Source organism: Vulpes lagopus, chromosome 1 (genome assembly GCF_018345385.1).
Source record: "Vulpes lagopus strain Blue_001 chromosome 1, ASM1834538v1, whole genome shotgun sequence".
NCBI lineage: Eukaryota > Metazoa > Chordata > Mammalia > Carnivora > Canidae > Vulpes > Vulpes lagopus.
In genome coordinates, this window is record NC_054824.1 from 151,803,914 (window position 1) to 151,822,757 (window position 18,844).

The following is an 18,844-nucleotide window of genomic DNA, read 5'->3' on the forward strand; positions in this document are numbered from 1 at the left end:
TTTAAATTTTTAACGAGAAACTTACCTTGCAGAATTTGACTTCTGCTTCTAAATGATGAATGTATTGAGACTGGTCATTGATGATAGGAACAAGATTGTATACGGTAGGCATATTGGCTTCCTCACATTCTGATGACTTCTAAGGCAAAAAACAAAAACAAATTAAGCATGTTGGGATTTAGAAAAGAATCAAGTAATATCACCTCCATATTCAACTTAGTATTGATGTTATATAAATATGGACACACTGTGGCCAATAGTATTTCTTTGTCTGACAGTCACCCTGGACCAGGAGCCCAGCAAACAGACCTCAGAAAAAGTGTTAATCCTACACTTTGGCAGCATTCCTGCATTGATTTTATTTTTTAAAATATTTTATTTATTCATTCATGAGAGACACAGAGAGAGAAAGAGAGAGAGAGAGAGAGAGAGAGAGAGAGGCAGAGACACAGGCAGAGGGACAAGCAGGCTCCCTGCAGGGAGCCCGATATGGGACTTGATCCTGGGTCTCCAGGATCATGCCCTGGGCCAAAGGCAGGTGCTAAACTGCTGAGCCACCCAGGGATCCCCCTGCATTGACTTTAATGTACACCCGACTTTCTCCTAAAATGACTGTAACATGGTTTCTAGAATCATTTATCATTCCATGATATTTTTTTAAAGAAAAGAGGAAACCAGGAAGGGAAAATGAGTGTCAACAGTTCAATGAATCTGGAGAAAGCTCAAGATGAGACACCCAATCATTGTTTCTCAGTCTGGTAGGAATTTCTTTTTTCTTAAGATTTTATTTATTTATTCATGAGAGACAGAGAGAGAGAGAGAGAGAGAGTCAGAGACATAGGCAAAGGGAGAAGCAGGCTCCATGCAGGGAGCCCAATGTGGGACTCGATCCCGGGTCTCCAGGATCAGGCCCTAGGCTGAAGGCGGCACTAAACCGCTGAGCCACCGAGGCTGCCCCTGGTAGGAATTTCTAACAACAAAGTACCAGCAAAACTCTCCTGAATTATTCTGCCATAAGAGCTGGTACTGGATATCCACATTTCAAAAATTTAAGTAATACTATGTGGATATATTTTCCATCTCAACAGTACCTCAATTACTGTCAATAGAGCCCACATATCTCTGGTATGTCATACTAGCTATGAAAGCACATCTAAGGGGCACCTGGGTGGCTGAGTCAGTTAAGCATCTGACTCTCGGTCTCGGCTTAGGTCTTGATCTAAGGATTGTGACATTGAGCTTTGTATCAACAGAGCATCAGGCTCTGTACCGAGTACAGAGTCTACTTCAGATTCTTTCCCCATCCCTCTCTGCCCCACTCTGTTGCTCCCCTTCCCCTGTCACACTCACACACACTCTCTCTCTTTCTCAAATAAATAAAATCTTTTTTAAAAAGATGAAAGAAAGTGCATTTAAAGTGCTTCTAAACCTTCAAATGCCGGTTATTATCCTTACAGCTTGTTATCACACCACATGAACTATATACATTCAGAGTCTAAGTTGCATCCTTCCAATAGCTCCATATAAACAGACCGGTGTATCTGTAAAGTGTATACTGCATATACTGAACAGATGATGCTCCTGGTGAGGCTCCTCCTGCTACCCTAAATTCAACCAGCCTGTAATATCACTGCCCTGTTATATCTTTAAAATGCTAAAGAGCACGTCTGAGCATTCAACAGATTCAGCAACCTCATCTACTCCACTTGAAAGTACTCCACCCACTGTGTGCTTAAGAGCACTCTAGAAGCCAGGTGTCAACAGAAATACATTCATTGAATGGTGAAGTATATTAAAATTATAATTGATAGCCATAAATATTGAATAGGGGCCTGTAGTACTTTTCTCTAAAGTGGGAATTAAGCATGAAGGTTTGTGTCAGGCTGAAGTGTTAATATGGGATTAGGGCTATGACATTTCAGTTGTGAATTAAGGAAAGTGATGTGTCTCCACAGTTTCTAGAATGTAGCTTGGCTATCCAACTGTCACGCACACTGAAAATGTAAGTTAGTTATTGCTACTATGACATGTTAGATTTGTGTCAAGTTGTAAAAAAAAAAAAAAAAAAAAAGAAAGATTTGTGTCAAGCTTTGTAAGTTTCTAAGAATTTGAAGTATATACTAAATCCTATGAGGTATAATATCCTTCTAGAAAGTACATAATAAGCCCTAGACAGACCTAGACTGTTATTTTGACCATTTAAACCTGGCCAAATCCTTCCCTCATACCTATCCCTCCCTCACATCTATCTTAGGCTTTAGCGTATCACATTGCTTCAATCAGGAATAATTCACTCTGTCAAAGCAATAGTAATAAAAAACAATTTCAGAAAAAAACAGAATACAGCTCCTCATTTCATACAATTTTATAACCATGTATTTTAAGATGCAGAACAAGATTACATACTTTGGCTTTCACATTCAAAACAAACAAGAACAGCTAGAAATACAATTAAGTAAATTCTAAAAATGATAGGATATCAATATGGATAGGATATAGATAGGATACCAAAAAGAAATGGCTCTTCTTTTCCATATATTGTTCCTTTTTTATATATATTTGCCAACAATTGCAAAGTAATTTCTCCAATCTGTTTCCTCATTTATATTTTTCAAGTAAATGATAAATTTAAAACTCAGGATTCCCTTTGCCATGGAAGTCTCTCTTCTTCAGCCAAAATAATAATAATCAGAGGGGAGATCATTTCTTTTGATGCTTTATGCTATTAGAATGTCCTTCTCAGAATTTGTTGAGAACATGTACTACTAAAGCAACTTTGGAGAGTTAAAACATAGCGGGGCACCTGGGTGGCTCAATTGGGTAAGCATCTGACTGGATTTCAGCTCAGGTCATGATCTCATGGTTATGAGATTGAGCCCCATGTCGGGCTCTATGCTGAGTGGGGAGGCTGCTTAAGATTCTCTCTCCTCTCCTTTTGCCCCTCCCACCATTCATGCTCTCTATAAACAAACAAACAAACAAACAAATTCTTTTGAATAAAAAAACATAGAAAGACAATGCTCTTGTCAGGTTGCAAATGCTGATACGTACCAGAGCAGACACATTGTGTTTTCTTGATGGAGACACCTCACTTTCCTTACTTTTTTGTTGGTGCAACAAAGCTTTGAGTTGATTGACTGCAGAGCAAACACAAGGGATTTCGTTAGCCTTACTGCAGAACCATGGCTTCTCATCACCTATCCATGCTTCTAACCACCTAACAAATATATTTTAAACATGTTGTAGGCGTTAACAACTGTGCAATGGACTGAGGATCCAAAGGCAAACGTGAGAAAATCTCTACCACTTAAAAGCTAAGAATCCACCAAACAGGAGAGATCCACTGACAGATATAAGAAGTTTGCATGCAGATGTGCAGGTGTATATGGTGCTATCAGAAAAGGAAGCACCTAATCATGCCTGTTTTTACGGAGGAGTTAACATTGTAAGGAGAAACAGAAGATTACCAAGCAGAAAAGAGTAAGAAAAATCCCAGTCAGGAGGGATGGATGGCATATGCAGAAGCATAAAAGCAGGGCCAATAGGTTGATGTGACTAGAACATGGTTTACCAGATGGACAGTTGGGAGGAGGATAGGAATACAAGGCTGGAGAGGTAGCTTGGAGCCATCTTGAGAAAATATTGCTAGGACATACAAAGGATTTTGGACTTCAGTGTAAGGCTTCATGAGTCAAAGAGAAAATATTAAGCAAGGGAATTGTATCAGCTGATTTGTGTGTTAGGAAGAAAATCCTACCTGCCGAGTAGAGAATGGCTTGGAGTCTTTACTGTTCAGAGTTCAATATATTCAATGTGTGTCATTCAGACTAGGGCTGACCTCCACTCACACTCACCAGCATGGCTGTGCTGCAGTTCATACCAGGCAGTGCCAGGATCCTCATCTCCCACACTGGTACTAAATGCGGGATCCAGTGCATCTTCTCCCACAGTGACATCATCTTCTTTCAGGGTATACTTCAGTTGGTGAACGCTTCTATTCTGACGTTCTGCAACCATAACGTGATGAAAATCAGGGCCTGTGAAGTCTGCACATCCACAAAAACACTTATTCCAACAGGCAGTTTCTAAAGGAAAAGCAATTTTTTCTCATACTTTATGGGAAAAAAGCAGAATTTTGGTTCTAGCTCACTGAGGACTGTGCTAGAAGAAGAGATAGAGTTCATGGGTCAGAGGTGAGACCTGATGATCTCTAAGGTTCCCAACGTGCCAGAGGTAGATATTCACAATTTATAGCTCTACTGCCAAGGAGGACAGAATATCCTCCCCACCTCACCCTCTCAACACTAACCTCACCCCCAGAAGGTGATCCCCTTCCCCTCCTTGCAACACAGAACCAGCAGGAGGGACTCCACTACACCAAGTTCCCACCCAGGGAAGCCTACTTGCCCCTGTGAACCAGATATCTCTCCCCACTGAGGACTGCCAACTGCTGGGCTAGTTCTGATTAAGGCTGGAAGAGCCAAATGAAGTGCTTACAAAGCTAGCCTCTGTAATGTAGTCCTTCCTGTGTCCTGTAGGCTCACTACATACTTTTAGAAATTCTTAGTTAGCACCCGTAGGATTGAAGCTTCAACTTACTAGCACATACTTAACATTGCAGCCTAAAATGAAGTATCTTAAGGTTTATTATACTATAGTAGTTCATTTCTATAAATAGCCTCCTCCCCCCCCCCCAAAAAAAAAACCCAGCTTCTCCCCTTGTCCCCTCCCAAGTTGAAACTAAGTCAGTAACTTGCACTCACTGACAGAATGCAGAAGTTACAGTATGCCAGACCAGGCTTCGTTTGTTTTTTTAGACCATTTAATTTAATTTTAAAGAGACAGAGAGCATGTGCAAACTCATAAGCACCCCGCTGTGCACACAAGAAGGGGGTAGGAAGTGGGGTAGCAGGGGAGGGAGAGGGACAAGCAGATGTCCTGCTGGTTGTGGAGCCCACTCAGGGATTAATCCCATGACCCTGAGATTGTGACCTGAGCTGAAACCAAGAGTAGGGAGCTTAACTGACTGAGCTACTCAGGAGCCCCCGGGCTTCATTTTTTAAAAGCTTCTGCTTCCTCCTTCCTGGAATGTTTGTTTTTATGATCCTTAAGCCACTAAGTAGGAAGCCTGCCTACCCTGCTGGAGAGATTGTGGAGGGCCATGTGGAAACAAGAGGCCCTGAGACTTCATGGGAAAGGAGAGAAGCCCAGCCCTGCTGACAGCCCAGTGGAGTTTTGAGAGGACTCGCCAGAGGCCATCTCACTGCAATGGCATGAAAGAAACCCAAAGAACTGCCCAGCTGAGTCCAGTCAACCCAAATGCCGTTAGTTGTTGCTGTCAGCCATCAGGCTTTACAGTGGTTTGTTATGCAGCAATAGGGAACTGAAATAATTATTCAGTGAAATATCCAAAAACGTTTTCAGTAAAGGATCCAAATCTTAAATTAAAAACAGAACTAAACCAATGATACTAGTGATGGTACTACTAAGATATCTACCTTACTTTACGGATATTTTTTACATGTCTAACAACTGGAGAATCAGGCAATTAACTGGTAATTTCATTCATTAAGGTCCACTTATTTTTTCCATTTAAACTTCTTGTTTCTGTTAGTCTCTTATTTTTTTTTTTTTCTGCTAGTCTCTTATGATTAAATTCACTGGTTCCAATCTAGAAAACATTATAACAAAAAGTTTTCCTTGTACGTTAGATCTGGGACCCAGATTTCAGTAACCCTGTTCGAATTTTGACATCTATATTTGAAACTTATTTTTTAGCCCACTGATTAATTTACCAAACATACCCATATATCTAACATGGAAATTTGTTAGAAAAGAATGAATTCCCATTCAAATTCATCTACATCTATTATCTGTTTCCTTGAAGATTTTATTTATTTGAGAGAGAAAGAGCATGTGTGCACACTAAGTGGTTGGGGGAAAGGGTGCAGGGGGAGAGAGAGAGAAGCAGATTCTCCTGATAAGCAGGGAGCCTGACAAGGGCCTCAATTCCAGGACCCCAAGATCATGACTTGAGCCAAAGACAGATACTGAACTGACTAAGCCATCCAGGCATCCTATTATCTATTTCAAATGGACTCCACGGAAACAATCCTTAAGATCCTCAAAGGGAGATGTTACTTTCCCTAAGAAGGAACAACTCATAACAATGATGACCAACGTCATTCTTGCTCTTCTTTGACAACTCAGGTCTATTTCTTCTTATGTCCTCAGGAGAAAAGCTCCTCATCTTTGCTACCTATTTGGGAACTCTAAGAAAGCTACAAAACAACCATCTTTTTTCATTACCATTCATGGATGAAAATATATTTACAAATATACATCAAGGTTTACAGGACCTTGAGAAATAGATTTTACTTTCTCCAAGCTCATTAATTTCAAATCTTTTTTTTTTAAGATTTTTATTTATTTATTCATAGACACAGAGAGAGAAAGAGGCAGAGACACAGGCAGAGGGAGAAGCAGGCTGCATGCAGGGAGCCCGACATGGGACTCGATCCCAGGTCTCTAGGATCACAGCCCTGGCTGAAGGCAGCGCTAAACTGCTGTGCCAGACTGCTGCATCACCGAGGCTGCCCCAAGCTCATTAATTTCAAAGTTTAGAGCAGAAAAAGTGTAACTCAGTAAAAAAAATAAAAAATAAAAAATAAATACTCCATGCTACAAAATATCTAACATAGGTTCTTCACTTACAGCAGCTCATTTTATTTCTTGATTAAACGAAAGAAAACAGGTCTTTCAGGTCAGGGTTCAACAATGACATTTTATTACTAACTACACAAGAGACCCACTGAATTTATTGCTATATTTTTCTCCACACACTAATCCTATTTCCACACAGACCTTTCTCTGACAGGCATTTGGTACTGAATACTAACCCCTTACTCATCATGAGTTTTGTTTTTGGGGGTGTTTTTTTTTCTTTTTTACTCATCATGAGTTTAAGAAAGACCCAGATAAGACACATTCCTGGTTTTAACAAAATAAAAAGGAGCAGTAGTTTTCCAATAACTTAGTATTTTCTAAAGAGATTTGTTAATGGAAAAGGAAAATCAAAGTGTTACATGATTAGCAATTTAGTTCACAGAGCTTTAAATTTACAGACATAAATGTATGAATAAAGCACTTATCTTTATTGCGTCCATTAGGAAACAGAGGGTTTGACTAACGTTAAAAGTGTGCTCGATAGAGCTATGAAATGATTTCACTTCTAAGCAAAGGATAATCATTTATTTATACCTAATCTGACTAAAAGCTAATACGCTATATTAGGAAAAAGGGAGGAAATCTGGAAAAATGTCGCAGTTGAAAACGTCTATAGAGTACTTTTATCAGATTACAATGATGGCAGAGTTTCATGAACCCATTTAATACCTTTTCCAATATTCTTCTTTACTCCTTTAGAATTTATGATATTCAAAGACTACGTGTTAAAATCACACTATGAAAACAGTTATGTGAAATAGTGAGCTACTGAAACAACCATCCCCAGGAAAAGTGATATCTAAGACATGGGTTTTTTGTTTTTTTGTTTTTTGTTTTTTTTTTTTTTTGATCCCTGACTTCAGTTACCAGGATCAGAGAGGAAGGGAAGGAATTTGCAAGAACTGTGTTCTAAAACTAAAACTAAAGAGGTCAAGTGATATTTTTAAGTCATTTCAATAGTACATTTCAGAACACACTAAATGCTCTTCAAGTATATACATAGCAACATAATTATACACTGTAACAAACAGTTAATCCTGAGGAATAATGCTTAGATGATTCAAAACAGAGGAAACTCTATTGCTCTTCAGCTGGAACCACTGCAACTGAAGGCCCCATAGTCCTTTTATTTTATTTATTTTTTAAGATTTTATTTATTTATTCATGAGACACACACAGAGAAGCAGAGACAGAAGCAGGCTCCGTGCAGGGAGTCTGATCTGGGACTCGATCCCGGTCTCCAGGATCATGCCCTGAGCTGAAGGCAGGAGCTAAACTGCTGAGTCACCCAGGGATCCCCCTTGTAGTCCTTTTAAAGAACACTACTCCCCACATGCAGTTATCTGCTACAAACTAGATTACACAGGAGGTTCTAGTTATCATTTCCTATCCCACTGCAACTGGGCACAGCTTTATCTGTCCGTAACCAAGAGACGGAAAGAATACTCATTTCCCCTTCTCTCCAGAGAGGACAGTAAAAGTATTTCACAATGTATCCTGATTTCTTCTCCCAGCATCAACCATGGCCTGGAAATAAACTCAATTATCAATATAATACAATACAAACACAAATAGGTCCTCTGAGTCCTGCAGCATCACAAGAACATAAAGGTAAGTAAATCATATTTCTGGTGGTCCGCTATCCAAACATCAATCAGAACAATAAGCACCGAAATCGTTGGCCAATTTCATTCTCTCTTAATCATTTTTGTAGTCCAGTTCCCCCCATTCTTTCTCCCAGCTTACCATCAGGCCTCGCTTAATGAAGGTGTTTTTGAACAGAAGATAAATATGTCCCAGTCTAGGAAGGATCATCACTTATATACACACGTGAATTATTCATGCCTACATTCTCCATCTGCACATGGAGATGCGAATGAGAATAACCCTGGCGACAGGGTGAGGAAACCACACCCCAGGCAGCACCCAGCTATCTCTGAGAAACCAGGCCATGAACCATACCTCCCCGAGGCTGAGACACAAAATGCACTGCAGTTCTCAAACCAAGCTGGGGCCAGGGCAGACAAGCAGAAAAATGAAACCACAGTGAGATAAGAGATACATGTATCTGTCCACACTTGACCGGGCCTCAGCTAGTTCGGAAGATTGCTGTTGCTGTCTATTAGAGGACTGCTAGGTAGGACAACCAAGATAAAAATGGCCTAATCCAAAGCCAGACAAAGCCAGCCTTGGAAATGGCAATGACAACAGTGAAACGGATTAAAAGTAACATGTAGAAACTAAGAAAAATTTAGAAGAAAATTCTATCATAAAAGAAAAGACACTAATAGCTGAAAAATGTGAAGTGGTTGGTGCCAGGAGTGGAAGATAATCTGAACAAGAATGTCAACATCTTAAGAAAGCAGTGGCTGGAAAAAAAAAAAGAAAGAAAGAAAGAAAGAAAGCAGTGGCTGGAAGATCATTAAGATATGTGGATGTTGACAAACCAAGGAGACTGACTATATACACATGTTATGAGGGATACACCAGGTGTGTGTTTAGCACCAACTGAGAGGATTTATGCACCTGTCACTTTCCACTGATAAAGAAGTAATTCTAATCAGGGTGGTAGAACACAGGTAAAATCACCAGCCAAGTACAATCTGTATCTTTAATGGTAATTACACTCAAGGATGATTCCGTAGAACAAAGGCTATGAGCAAGGCCTTGCTACTTCTAGGTCACAGTTTTTCAACCTAGCACTATTGATACTTGCACCTGATAATTCTTTACTGTAAGGAGCTGTGTTGTGCATGTTTAGCATCAAATCTCCTACCACCACCACCACCAGCTGTGATAATTGAAAATATATCTGTACATTACCAAATGTCCCCTTGGTGGAAAAATCACCCCTGGTTGAGAACCAGTGTTTTAGATCAATAAAACAGGATAGCTAGTGTTCAAGTTTTTGGTGAGTTGAGTTTTTTTTTTTTCTTCAAATTTTTATTTAACTTCTAGTTAGTTAACATACAGTGCAATATTGGTTTCAGGAACACAGTGCAGTGATTCATCACTTACATACAACACCCAGGGCTCATCATAACCTATCCCATCCCCTATCTAGCCCATCCCTCCAACCCACCTTCCCCCATCAACCCTCAGTTTGTTCTCTACCTTTAAGAGTCTCTTCCAGCAATTAATTGCACTACTAGGTATTTACCCAAAGGATACAAAAATACAGATTTGAAGGGTTACATGCTCCCTGATGTTTATAGCAGCGTCATCAACAATGTTGAATTTTGAGGAGAGACCTCTCACATTACCATGTTGTAACTATAGCCATGTCTTAATGAAAAGTGGGCAGGACAGTGAGCTATTCAGCCACAGCAGTGGTGGTGGACAGTGCATAAGCCCCAACCATCACTGCCGTGATGGGTACTACTGACCCAGCTGTTCCTACTGTAATCAGGAACTAGAAATTCATATTTAGCTTCATGTTGTTTCAAGGCCTAACATGTGAAGTAAGTTACACTTCAAAGCCATCTTTCAGAGCCAGCTTAGGTGATCTTCCTATAAATACTCTAGTGAGTCTTGATGAAGAACACCCCTGACCCCACCCACCCCTGTCCATCAAGATTGCTTTAGCTCAGTTCAGCTACTTTCTCTATCTTTTGAGCCCGAGAGGAGTATCACTAAGTGAAAAGGTGGGAAACCTTAACCCACACTGGGTAAGTGATCAGAGCATACATTTGTAAACATCTCAAGAGAAAATGTAATTATTCTCAGTATCTCATTAGCTTGAGAACAATTTAATCTCTTTTTCTGCCCAAGAACATGTGAAAATGCTCTTAAAATTTCATAACAGTGAACCATTGTTTTGGCACTAAATTATTCCAGGGATGACTACTTACTTGTAAAATAAATTTTTACTGGCTTTTCTTTTCTGGCTGTTAAATTTGATCCTTCAGTAGTGAGAAAGAAAAAAATGGGATTCTACTAGCTTTGTTATTCTGGTAAAAGAAATGGTTATAACAATCTAAAAACCATTTAGAGCAGATAAAACACACACATAAAAAGAATATATGTACTCTAAATTTTATCAGCAAAAAAAAACTCAAATGTGTTTACAAATTTCATTTGCATTGCCAATCCTTATTTATTAATAGCTAAACCATTCCATTTCTTTAATTTTGAGAAAAGAGAGCAGACTGTTTCAGTCCACACTGAAATACCAAAATAATTTTCTCATTTCATGACAAATGCTTCCAGGGGTTTTATTACATTGCTGTCTATCTTGTTATCAATGAGGCTGAGAGTAAAACAAACAAGCACTCACTCATTGTGGAGAATGTGTGTGTGCGAGCATGTGTGTTTACACCTTTATAGTGTACATGGCAAAACATTCGGAAAACACTCAAAAGCAAAAATAAAAAGGAGAAATACAAGTTTGATGTGTAAAACTGAGAAAAAGAAGAACTTTACTTCTTACAAGTTGCACATATGTTTTCTTAAGTTTATGAAAGGTCCAGATGATAGCTCTACTGGCTGATTCAGTGACCAAGGTGTTGGCAAGTAAGATTAACACAGGCCATCTACAGATGTGACCCCTTCCCTGGAAGGGGAAAAAAAAAAAAACACTCTGTAGGATCTGAGGAGATGTGTCAATCATATATAAGTGAAACATATCAACATTATTGTCAGTTTTCTCAAACTAGATCAATTTACAAAGGAAAGAATCACCCCCAAATTATAAATTTTCTCCCATATTCAAGCTCTCGGCTTCTGTGAACCTACTTCCACTCCTTCCTCTCGTTTTTATAAGGTAGAAACATAATTTTTTTTTTTTAAAGAGAGAGAGAGAGAGGGACAGTGAGAGGGAGAATCAGACTCCCCCCTGAGCAGTGAGCCCAATGCAGCACTTGATCCCAGCACTTGATCATGACCTGAGCCAGAGGCAGATGCTTAATCAACTGAGCCATCCAGGAGTCCCAGAAATGTAACTTTTATCATTCACATGGTCCAATCAGCATTGGCAGAAGGGATATTAGAGATGCAGGGGTCTGAGAAAAATGCCTGCAGGGGGAATGAGGTTCTCAGATATCTTTTGCTAACCAAGTATGGGAGGAAGAGAGAAGAAAAAGAAATTTGAATGTTTTAGTTTTTTTAAGATTTGTTTATTTGAGAGAGAACGCATGTGAGTGGGCCTATGGGCATGAGGAGAAGGAAGGAGGATCTCAAGCTGACTCCCCGCTAAGCATGGAGCCAACATGGGGTTCAATCTCACAACCCTGAGATCATGACCTGCGTTGAAACCAAGAATCAGAAGTTTCACCGACTGAGCACCCAGGCGCCCCAGAAATTGGAATGTTTTTACAAAAAGCATAAACTTCCCAGTTTGGCCATAAGCCTTGTGTCTTCCGTAGACTCCACCACATGTTTTGTCACCCGCTTGGGTCCTAAAGGCAGTAATTCTGTCACCTCCTGCAAACTGTTCCTTTTACAGACGAGGGAACATGAATCTAAGAACAGTTTACTAACTCACTTAAGGTGACACCAATGGTTATCAGCAAAGCCACAGTAGGGTTTCAGGGACCGGGCTCCTAGTTCTACATCCTCCACTTGGACTCCACCAAACTCTTTTGCAAATTCAGTCTAGAGCTCAGAACACAAAAATGTTGAAAGAAAAAGAGGAACTAGCTTACAAAATGTGTCTAGAAAAGAATGATGTATTCTTGTCCCAATCTAAGTTTGTTCCAGATTTCTTTATGCCCACTTAGCCAAGGGTGGCTAGGAACTAGGTGAATAGGGGAGTCATGGACACAGTGTTGTTGATACAACTGTATCCACAGCCAACACTGCAGCAAGACACTGGACATGATTCTGGTATTAAGAATGGAACACTGCTTTTCTAACAAGTTCTCTTCTTTCTATTATCACATCTCTATGTTCAGGGCACAGATCTTTAAAAAGCCCCGATTCCCTTCTACAATGGCTTTTCTGACCCTTTCTTGGCTATATACTAGCATATACCTCATGGCCTCTGTACGATGATGTGTTGGATTTAAATGAGAGAAAGGTATTTGCTACACTCTCCAGTTCCCAAGATTGTTCTCAGTCATTCTGTGGGTCTTGAATGCTAGCTGCCTACATTCACCACAAAGAGAATGAACACCTAATCATACTGCCAGGAGACCTCCCAAGTCACTTCTACTTCTAGATGAAATTTCGTGATTCCCAGGGTCCTTGGGATACTTTCTCCACACTGGAAACTTTCAGATCATCTACTGGGAAGCAATAATATTACAGATCTGTGGGGCAATGAAGCCTTCTCTTTTTGTCAGAATACTTACTTTGAAGGACAGTCAGTAAATCTAATTTCTTGCAATGAGGGCACAAACAATCCAAAGCAAGAGAGACCCTTAGAGGGGATAGAGTGAATACATCTGGAAAGTGTGAGGAAGGAAAGGACAACAGGAGAATGTGGAGTCTGTCAATGGGCTCCCTCTTTCCACGGCTGTTCTAGGAGCATGGCTGTTCTAGGATCACAAGTCAAGAAGAGACAAGATTCCTACTCCAGTTTTAAAGAAAAGCAAGAGGCAGCCCGGGTGGCTCAGCGGTTTAGCTCCGCCTTCAGCCCAGGGCCTGATCTTGGAGACCCCAGATCGAGTCCCATGTCAGGCTCCCTGCATGGAACCTGCTTCTGCCTCTGCCTGTGTCTCTGCCTCTTTCTCTCTCTCTCTTTGTCTCTGATGAATAAATAAATAAAATCTTAAAAAAAAAATAAAGCAAGCAGGGTGCCTGGGTTGGTTAAGCTTCCAACTCTTGGTTACAGCCCAGGTTGTGATCTCAAGGTCATGATCTCAGGGTCATGAGACTGAGCCCCTTATCAGGCTCTGCACTCAGCACAGAGTCTGCTTGAAATTCCCTCCCTCTGCCCCGCCAACCTCTCAAATAAATAAATCTTAAAAAAGAAAAAAAAAAAAAAAAAAGCAGCTTTGATTCTGCCTTTCAAATCAGAGCTTCAAATTCTAAAATACTATATAACATTACCTAAAATTACATTTAAAGTAATGAGGAAGGGACACCTGGGTGGCTCAGCGGTTTAGTGTCTGCCTTCAGCCCAGGGTATGATCCTGGAGTCCCGGGATCGAGTCCCACATTGGGCTCCCTGCATAGAACCTGCTTCTCCCTCTGCCTGTGTCTCTGCCTCTCTCTCTCTCTCTCTCTGTCTCTCATGAATAAATAAATAAAACCTTTTTTAAAAAATAAAATAATGAGGAAAAGCTACAAAAATGAGGGACTAGCAAAGAAAATTGTGAAAGCATCTTGCATTTTTATACTGTACTTCCTGGCTAAATATAAATGAAGGGATATTAATAATAATTACACATACAGTTATTTAGGAACCAGAGGAGTAACACATGAGGAAAGACCAAGAATACTTACTAGCCTTTCTTTAAGCATGAACTAGGCAAAACATTTTGGGGACATAATGGCAGATAGACAAAACCAAAACAAAAGAACCTCAAATTACGTTTTATCTGATTGTATCATAACACAATTCTCAAGTCATTAGGCGCAAACACTTAAAATAATGAAGTTATACATGTAAAATAATGCCACCATACTTTGTTATTAAGAAACACAAATTTTTAACTCTAAAGGGAATTATGTTAATTAAAAGGGCTAATTTATACATGTGAAGCAAAGAACTTCTGATTGTGCTTTCATTCAGGATTAGCTGTTTCCTTCCATAAGCTGTTATATAAACTAAATAAACATAAAAGTTAGAATGCTACTAAATAAATAATAAGTCCTGAAAACCCATAAAAAATTTCAGGTTCCATTTCCTTATTCATTGTTAAAACCATCAATAAAAAAAAAACAAATCTTTTTTTTCTCTGCTTCATGTTTGCTTTTGATTATGTTTTTTACAATACTATATTATGCTAAACTTAAAATTTATTTTAAAATGTATCATCTTTTAACGAAAACTCTCCACTCTATATAATTATTGAAAGCAGCATTTTCTTGAAATTAACCACTTTATTGTAGTAAAAAAGCCCAATATTAAGCCTCACTGCTTACATAAAGGTTCAAAATAAGGTAAAAGAGGAGAAGCATTAGCAAAAACTTATGACAGAAAACAAATTTTTACCAGCCTTGAAAATCACTCATTATCATTGTGCACAGCGTTTATCTTGCTTTCAAACGAAAAGTTAGAAATGGTTATTTCTGTATCTAACAGCTCTTGAAGTATCAGTAGGCTGATGAAAGTATTCATCAAGACCAATTATTTTACTCTTGCAGTTTGAGTATTGAGAATGTTGACAGTTTAGAACACTGTTGACAGATGGAAACAATACAGAATAATGCTTACAAAATCTAGAGTCTCTAAAAGATAAACTTTCTAATCTCTTTGAAAAATCTTTAAGTACCAATTATAAATAGCAGCTGACATTTGAGTGCTTCTTATGTGCCAAGCACTGATCTTTACCCTCATTCTCTATCATAGTAATCTGTAATTATTTTATCATCTTTCTCCTCCTAACTAATCCAGAGGCTCCATGGGGACAGGGACTCTACTTCATTGCATCCCCCAACACCTCGCATGCCTTACACATAGTAGGCACCACATGTTTAAATGATTCATTGTTCCAAACACTTTAGATAATTGTTTAAAAATGGTTGGTCAATGATCTAGAGGGCTAACAAAATGCAAAAGAATAGAGTGTATTTTATTTAGTAGAATATTCTTCAGTGAAATTTTTACATGTATATGTCCCATATAAAATGTATTTCTTACCAATGGGTAACAGCAAAAAAAAAAAAAAAAAAAAAGCTGGAAAGCTTTACATGGATTATTTCATTTGCTCCTCATAATAACCCTGTAGCTGACATAACTTCCTATTTAAAAATAACAAGACTGAGGTTTCCAGATGGCATATATGATGTCCAAGATGACAGATCTCTAAGTACGACCATCACTTCTATAAAGTCTCACTCATAAGGAGCCATATTAAGAAAATGTGAATTAACTAAATAAGGTTTCAGTAATAATAATTGCGACATGATTAATAAAGAAAAAAAATCTTTTTCAATTTTTTTAAAAAAGAAAAAAAAATAGGCTTTTAAGGCTGTCAGCCCTGAATTTAATACCCGGCTGTGCCCCTAACCAGCTGTGCGGACTCTGGCCCAACTTAACATCTTTGCACCTTGATTTCTCCACGTGTAAAAGAGGGATATTCATAACGTTGCTGTAAGTTTTAACTTATCTTGATGTATGTAAATAGCTTAGACCACTAAGTTGAAGCTGCTGTGATTAAAATAATTAGTATTTTCTTTTTCCTGGTCCGCTAGGTCACATTCAGCCCACTACACCACAATCCGCATGTGTAAAAAGCGTGAGTCAGGCATTTACTGGACAGGAAGTGGGCAGGAGTGGGGGAGAGCCACCCACGAGTTTCTGCCGGCCTCGGGCGACAAAGATGCTTCAGTCGAGCGCGGGGAGTCGGTTCAGGTAGGTCACTATGGGAATCAAGGGAAACAACACTGCTTAACCGTAAAGACAAACACAAACTACTTCATCTTTCCTCAAGGTTCACAGCACCATCCATCTTCTTCCTCTGTGTCCTGGCGGGGGCTGAACCAGGGTGTGAGGAAACGCACCTGGGCAGCCCCCGCCCACGCAGAGGTTCGGCGCAACTCACCCCGGAGACTCCGTTGATACAGCCCCAGAATCTCCTCCAGGGTAGAGTTCTCCGGGGACTTCGCCATGCACAGACTCGGGGCCCAGGGATGGGAGTTACGTAGGGAAGTGTCCAGTGTCGCCCCTCGGGGAGCAAGAGGCCTTGGCGCCGGAGAAGCACCCGCCTGCTTCCGGCCGCTGCTGTCACTGGGGGAGCAGGGAACCCCGGACGGAGCTCGCAGGGGGCCCTTCCCACCCAGTGGCCCTCTTGGTGGACGCCGGGAATTGTAGTTCGCAGCCTGCTGGCCTGCAGTCACGAGGCTCCTAAACTACCCCTCCGACTGTACTACAATTCCCGGAGGACATCGCGCTAAAAGCTTTGGCGGTTTGGCGGCCAGATCCGGTTGCCAAGAGACTGCTCGGAGGCTCCGCCCTCTTTCTCCAGCCCAGACTGGCTGAGTCCTGCCTTTATCCCACCCTGCGGTTTGGACCACCCAACTGACGGAGGCCTTGACTCTTTTTCCAAGTTTGCTAGTTTTCGGTTGGTCCTTGGGTCTTCTCAAGAACACAAATAACAAGCTCTCCACCCGCCAGCCGCGACATTTGCCAAAACGGCCAAATACATTCTCAAGAAGGTTGAAATCTACCAAACAGCCTAACTGTGAAGGCGTCCTACACTACAAATCCTAGCATGCTCAGCAACCCAACGTCCGCTTGCATTTGGCGCGCTGCCCTCTGGGAAGCGTAGTCCGTTTTAGTTGCGGTCCCGACTAACGCCAGAGCCCTCTTTATTGTTCCAGCGGGTCTTTGGAGCACGCCTGCGCAATAGGCAGCTGGAGAAGCCTTTGGGTGAGACCCTCCGCACAGCCCCTTTTCATTGTCTGCGTTTGGCGCCTGCGCAGTTGGGGATCGTTGGGACTGGGCCGACCGAGGGGATAGGGCCCGGCTCCTCGCCCATTCCTCAGGCGCCTGCGCACTGGGCGGCCGCTCTTTGCCGTTACCGCTATGTGCGGGGCGTGTGTGGAATAACGTTATTGCCCAGCGGAGCACAGGGCCGGGAGCTCGACCGCGGCGGCAGCGACGACGACGACAGCGGCGACGACGACGAGGTGGGGGCAGGACGGCGTGCGAGAGACTCACGGGACGCGACGCGCCCCGCCTCCCCCGTCCGGTCCCTCTCTCAGCGGTGAGGGGTAAGTGATGCGCTCAGCTGCTCGGTCGGGTTAGGCGCCGCCGCCGCCGCCGCCGCCGCCGCCGCTTCCCCACATCCTCCGGGGTTTGCAGCGGGGGCTCAGGGCGCGGCCTGCCGGGGCCGGGAGTGCCGGGCCGGGCGGCGGAGGGGGCGCTTCCCGGCGGCTCCGCGCGGCGCCCCCCCCCCGCACCCCAGCCGGGGCTCGTCGGGGCCTCCCTCCCCTCCCCCACTCGGCCCCCGCCCCTCCCCGCCCCCTCCTCGCTGCCCCTCCGGGCCCGTGGTCGCTGCCTCTTCCCGGGGACTTCTTGAATGCTTTTCAGCCCTCTCTCGGCTTTGTGCAGCCCTCCCCCCTGCGCTGTAGCAGCTCGCGAGGGGGCGCGGGCGGAGCACTGGACGGAATGGCTGCGCTGGCGCTGGGAAGGGATTTTTTTTTTCCCCCGGGTCGGAGCAGCTAACCGTGCCGGGCCTTTTTGTGAGGTTGGTTTGCGGATGTGGGGTGGCTTGGGGGAGGTCAGGCCGGGCGCCCTCTGGACGCGGTTGGAGGGCGTGGAAGACGTGGTGTCACGCACTGTGCCAGGCGACTGCACCCGCGCAGGCTCCGGCTCCGTGGTAAACCCAGGGGAGGAGAGAGCGGCTTCCTGTCGGCTTCATTGTCCGAAGATTCAAATGTGGGGTTTGGGTATGCTTGCCTTGGTGCCGTGCCTGACACTAGGCGGGAAGACGTGGGATTTGTGTCCTAAGTTAAGAGAACCGCCGGGGCTGGGGGCGGGGGGCGGGGGGCTGGGAGGGTGGGAGGGAGGGCGGTGTTTTAGTCGAGCTTTAGGTATTTGCTTGAAGGATGTGAGGCCCTGGAAGACAGGTACAGCGCCTGTCCAAGCACTGCCAAGGCGAGCCGTATGAAATTACTGGAGAGCGACGAAGATCGTCCTTAGAAAGGGCCCGACGACGAGGCTGTTCTGTAGCAGGGAAATGAACCAGCAGAATTGTTTTTTCATTGGGTGGGTAACGCTTTCACGTTCCTGAGGGAATAGATGGGGCTACATCTTTCCGGTTTTTTTTTTTTTTTTTTTAAGCAGTCAAAACAACAACAACAAAAAAAAACAGGCCTGGTACATTTCTATTCCTGATTTGGTTTATTCTTACTTTCATTCTCTTAGTGAAATCCCACCCTATTTGAGAGAAATGTGGTGGTGCAGATGATCGTTGATTCGAAATGCATCTTTTAAAATGATTTCATCTTAAGCTTTCAATGCTTAAAACCGTTTGCTGGCACTAAAACAAGCGGAAGAAAGAATAAG

General features: G+C 42.2%; 2 protein-coding genes across 22 annotated transcripts in view; one reads left to right on the top strand and one right to left on the bottom strand.

Annotated features, from left to right (window-relative positions):
- SDCCAG8 (SHH signaling and ciliogenesis regulator SDCCAG8) overlaps positions 1–16,546 on the bottom strand; it is a 241,883-nt gene extending 225,337 nt beyond the window's left edge. For 5 of the 9 annotated variants that reach the window (XM_041751169.1, XM_041751145.1, XM_041751141.1 and 2 more), the window contains exons 1-4: positions 16,377–16,545; positions 3,855–4,007; positions 3,052–3,137; positions 26–139 (exon numbers count right to left, since the gene is read on the bottom strand). In XM_041751169.1, the coding sequence (XP_041607103.1) occupies positions 26–139; positions 3,052–3,137; positions 3,855–4,007; positions 16,377–16,443 (420 nt within the window). In that variant the 5' untranslated portion in view covers positions 16,444–16,545. Of the gene's footprint in view, positions 1–25; positions 140–3,051; positions 3,138–3,854; positions 4,008–16,376 lie in introns of all 9 variants that reach the window. The other 4 variants (XM_041751159.1, XM_041751175.1, XM_041751196.1 and 1 more) reach the window with 2 other exon arrangements.
- Positions 16,547–17,415: 869 nt separating this feature from the next.
- Positions 17,416–18,844, top strand: part of CEP170 (centrosomal protein 170) — a 129,727-nt gene continuing 128,298 nt past the window's right edge. For 8 of the 13 annotated variants that reach the window (XM_041751085.1, XM_041751117.1, XM_041751104.1 and 5 more), the window contains exon 1: positions 17,416–17,547. The gene's annotated coding sequence lies outside the window, so the exon portion shown is untranslated. The other 5 variants (XM_041751092.1, XM_041751099.1, XM_041751098.1 and 2 more) reach the window with 5 other exon arrangements.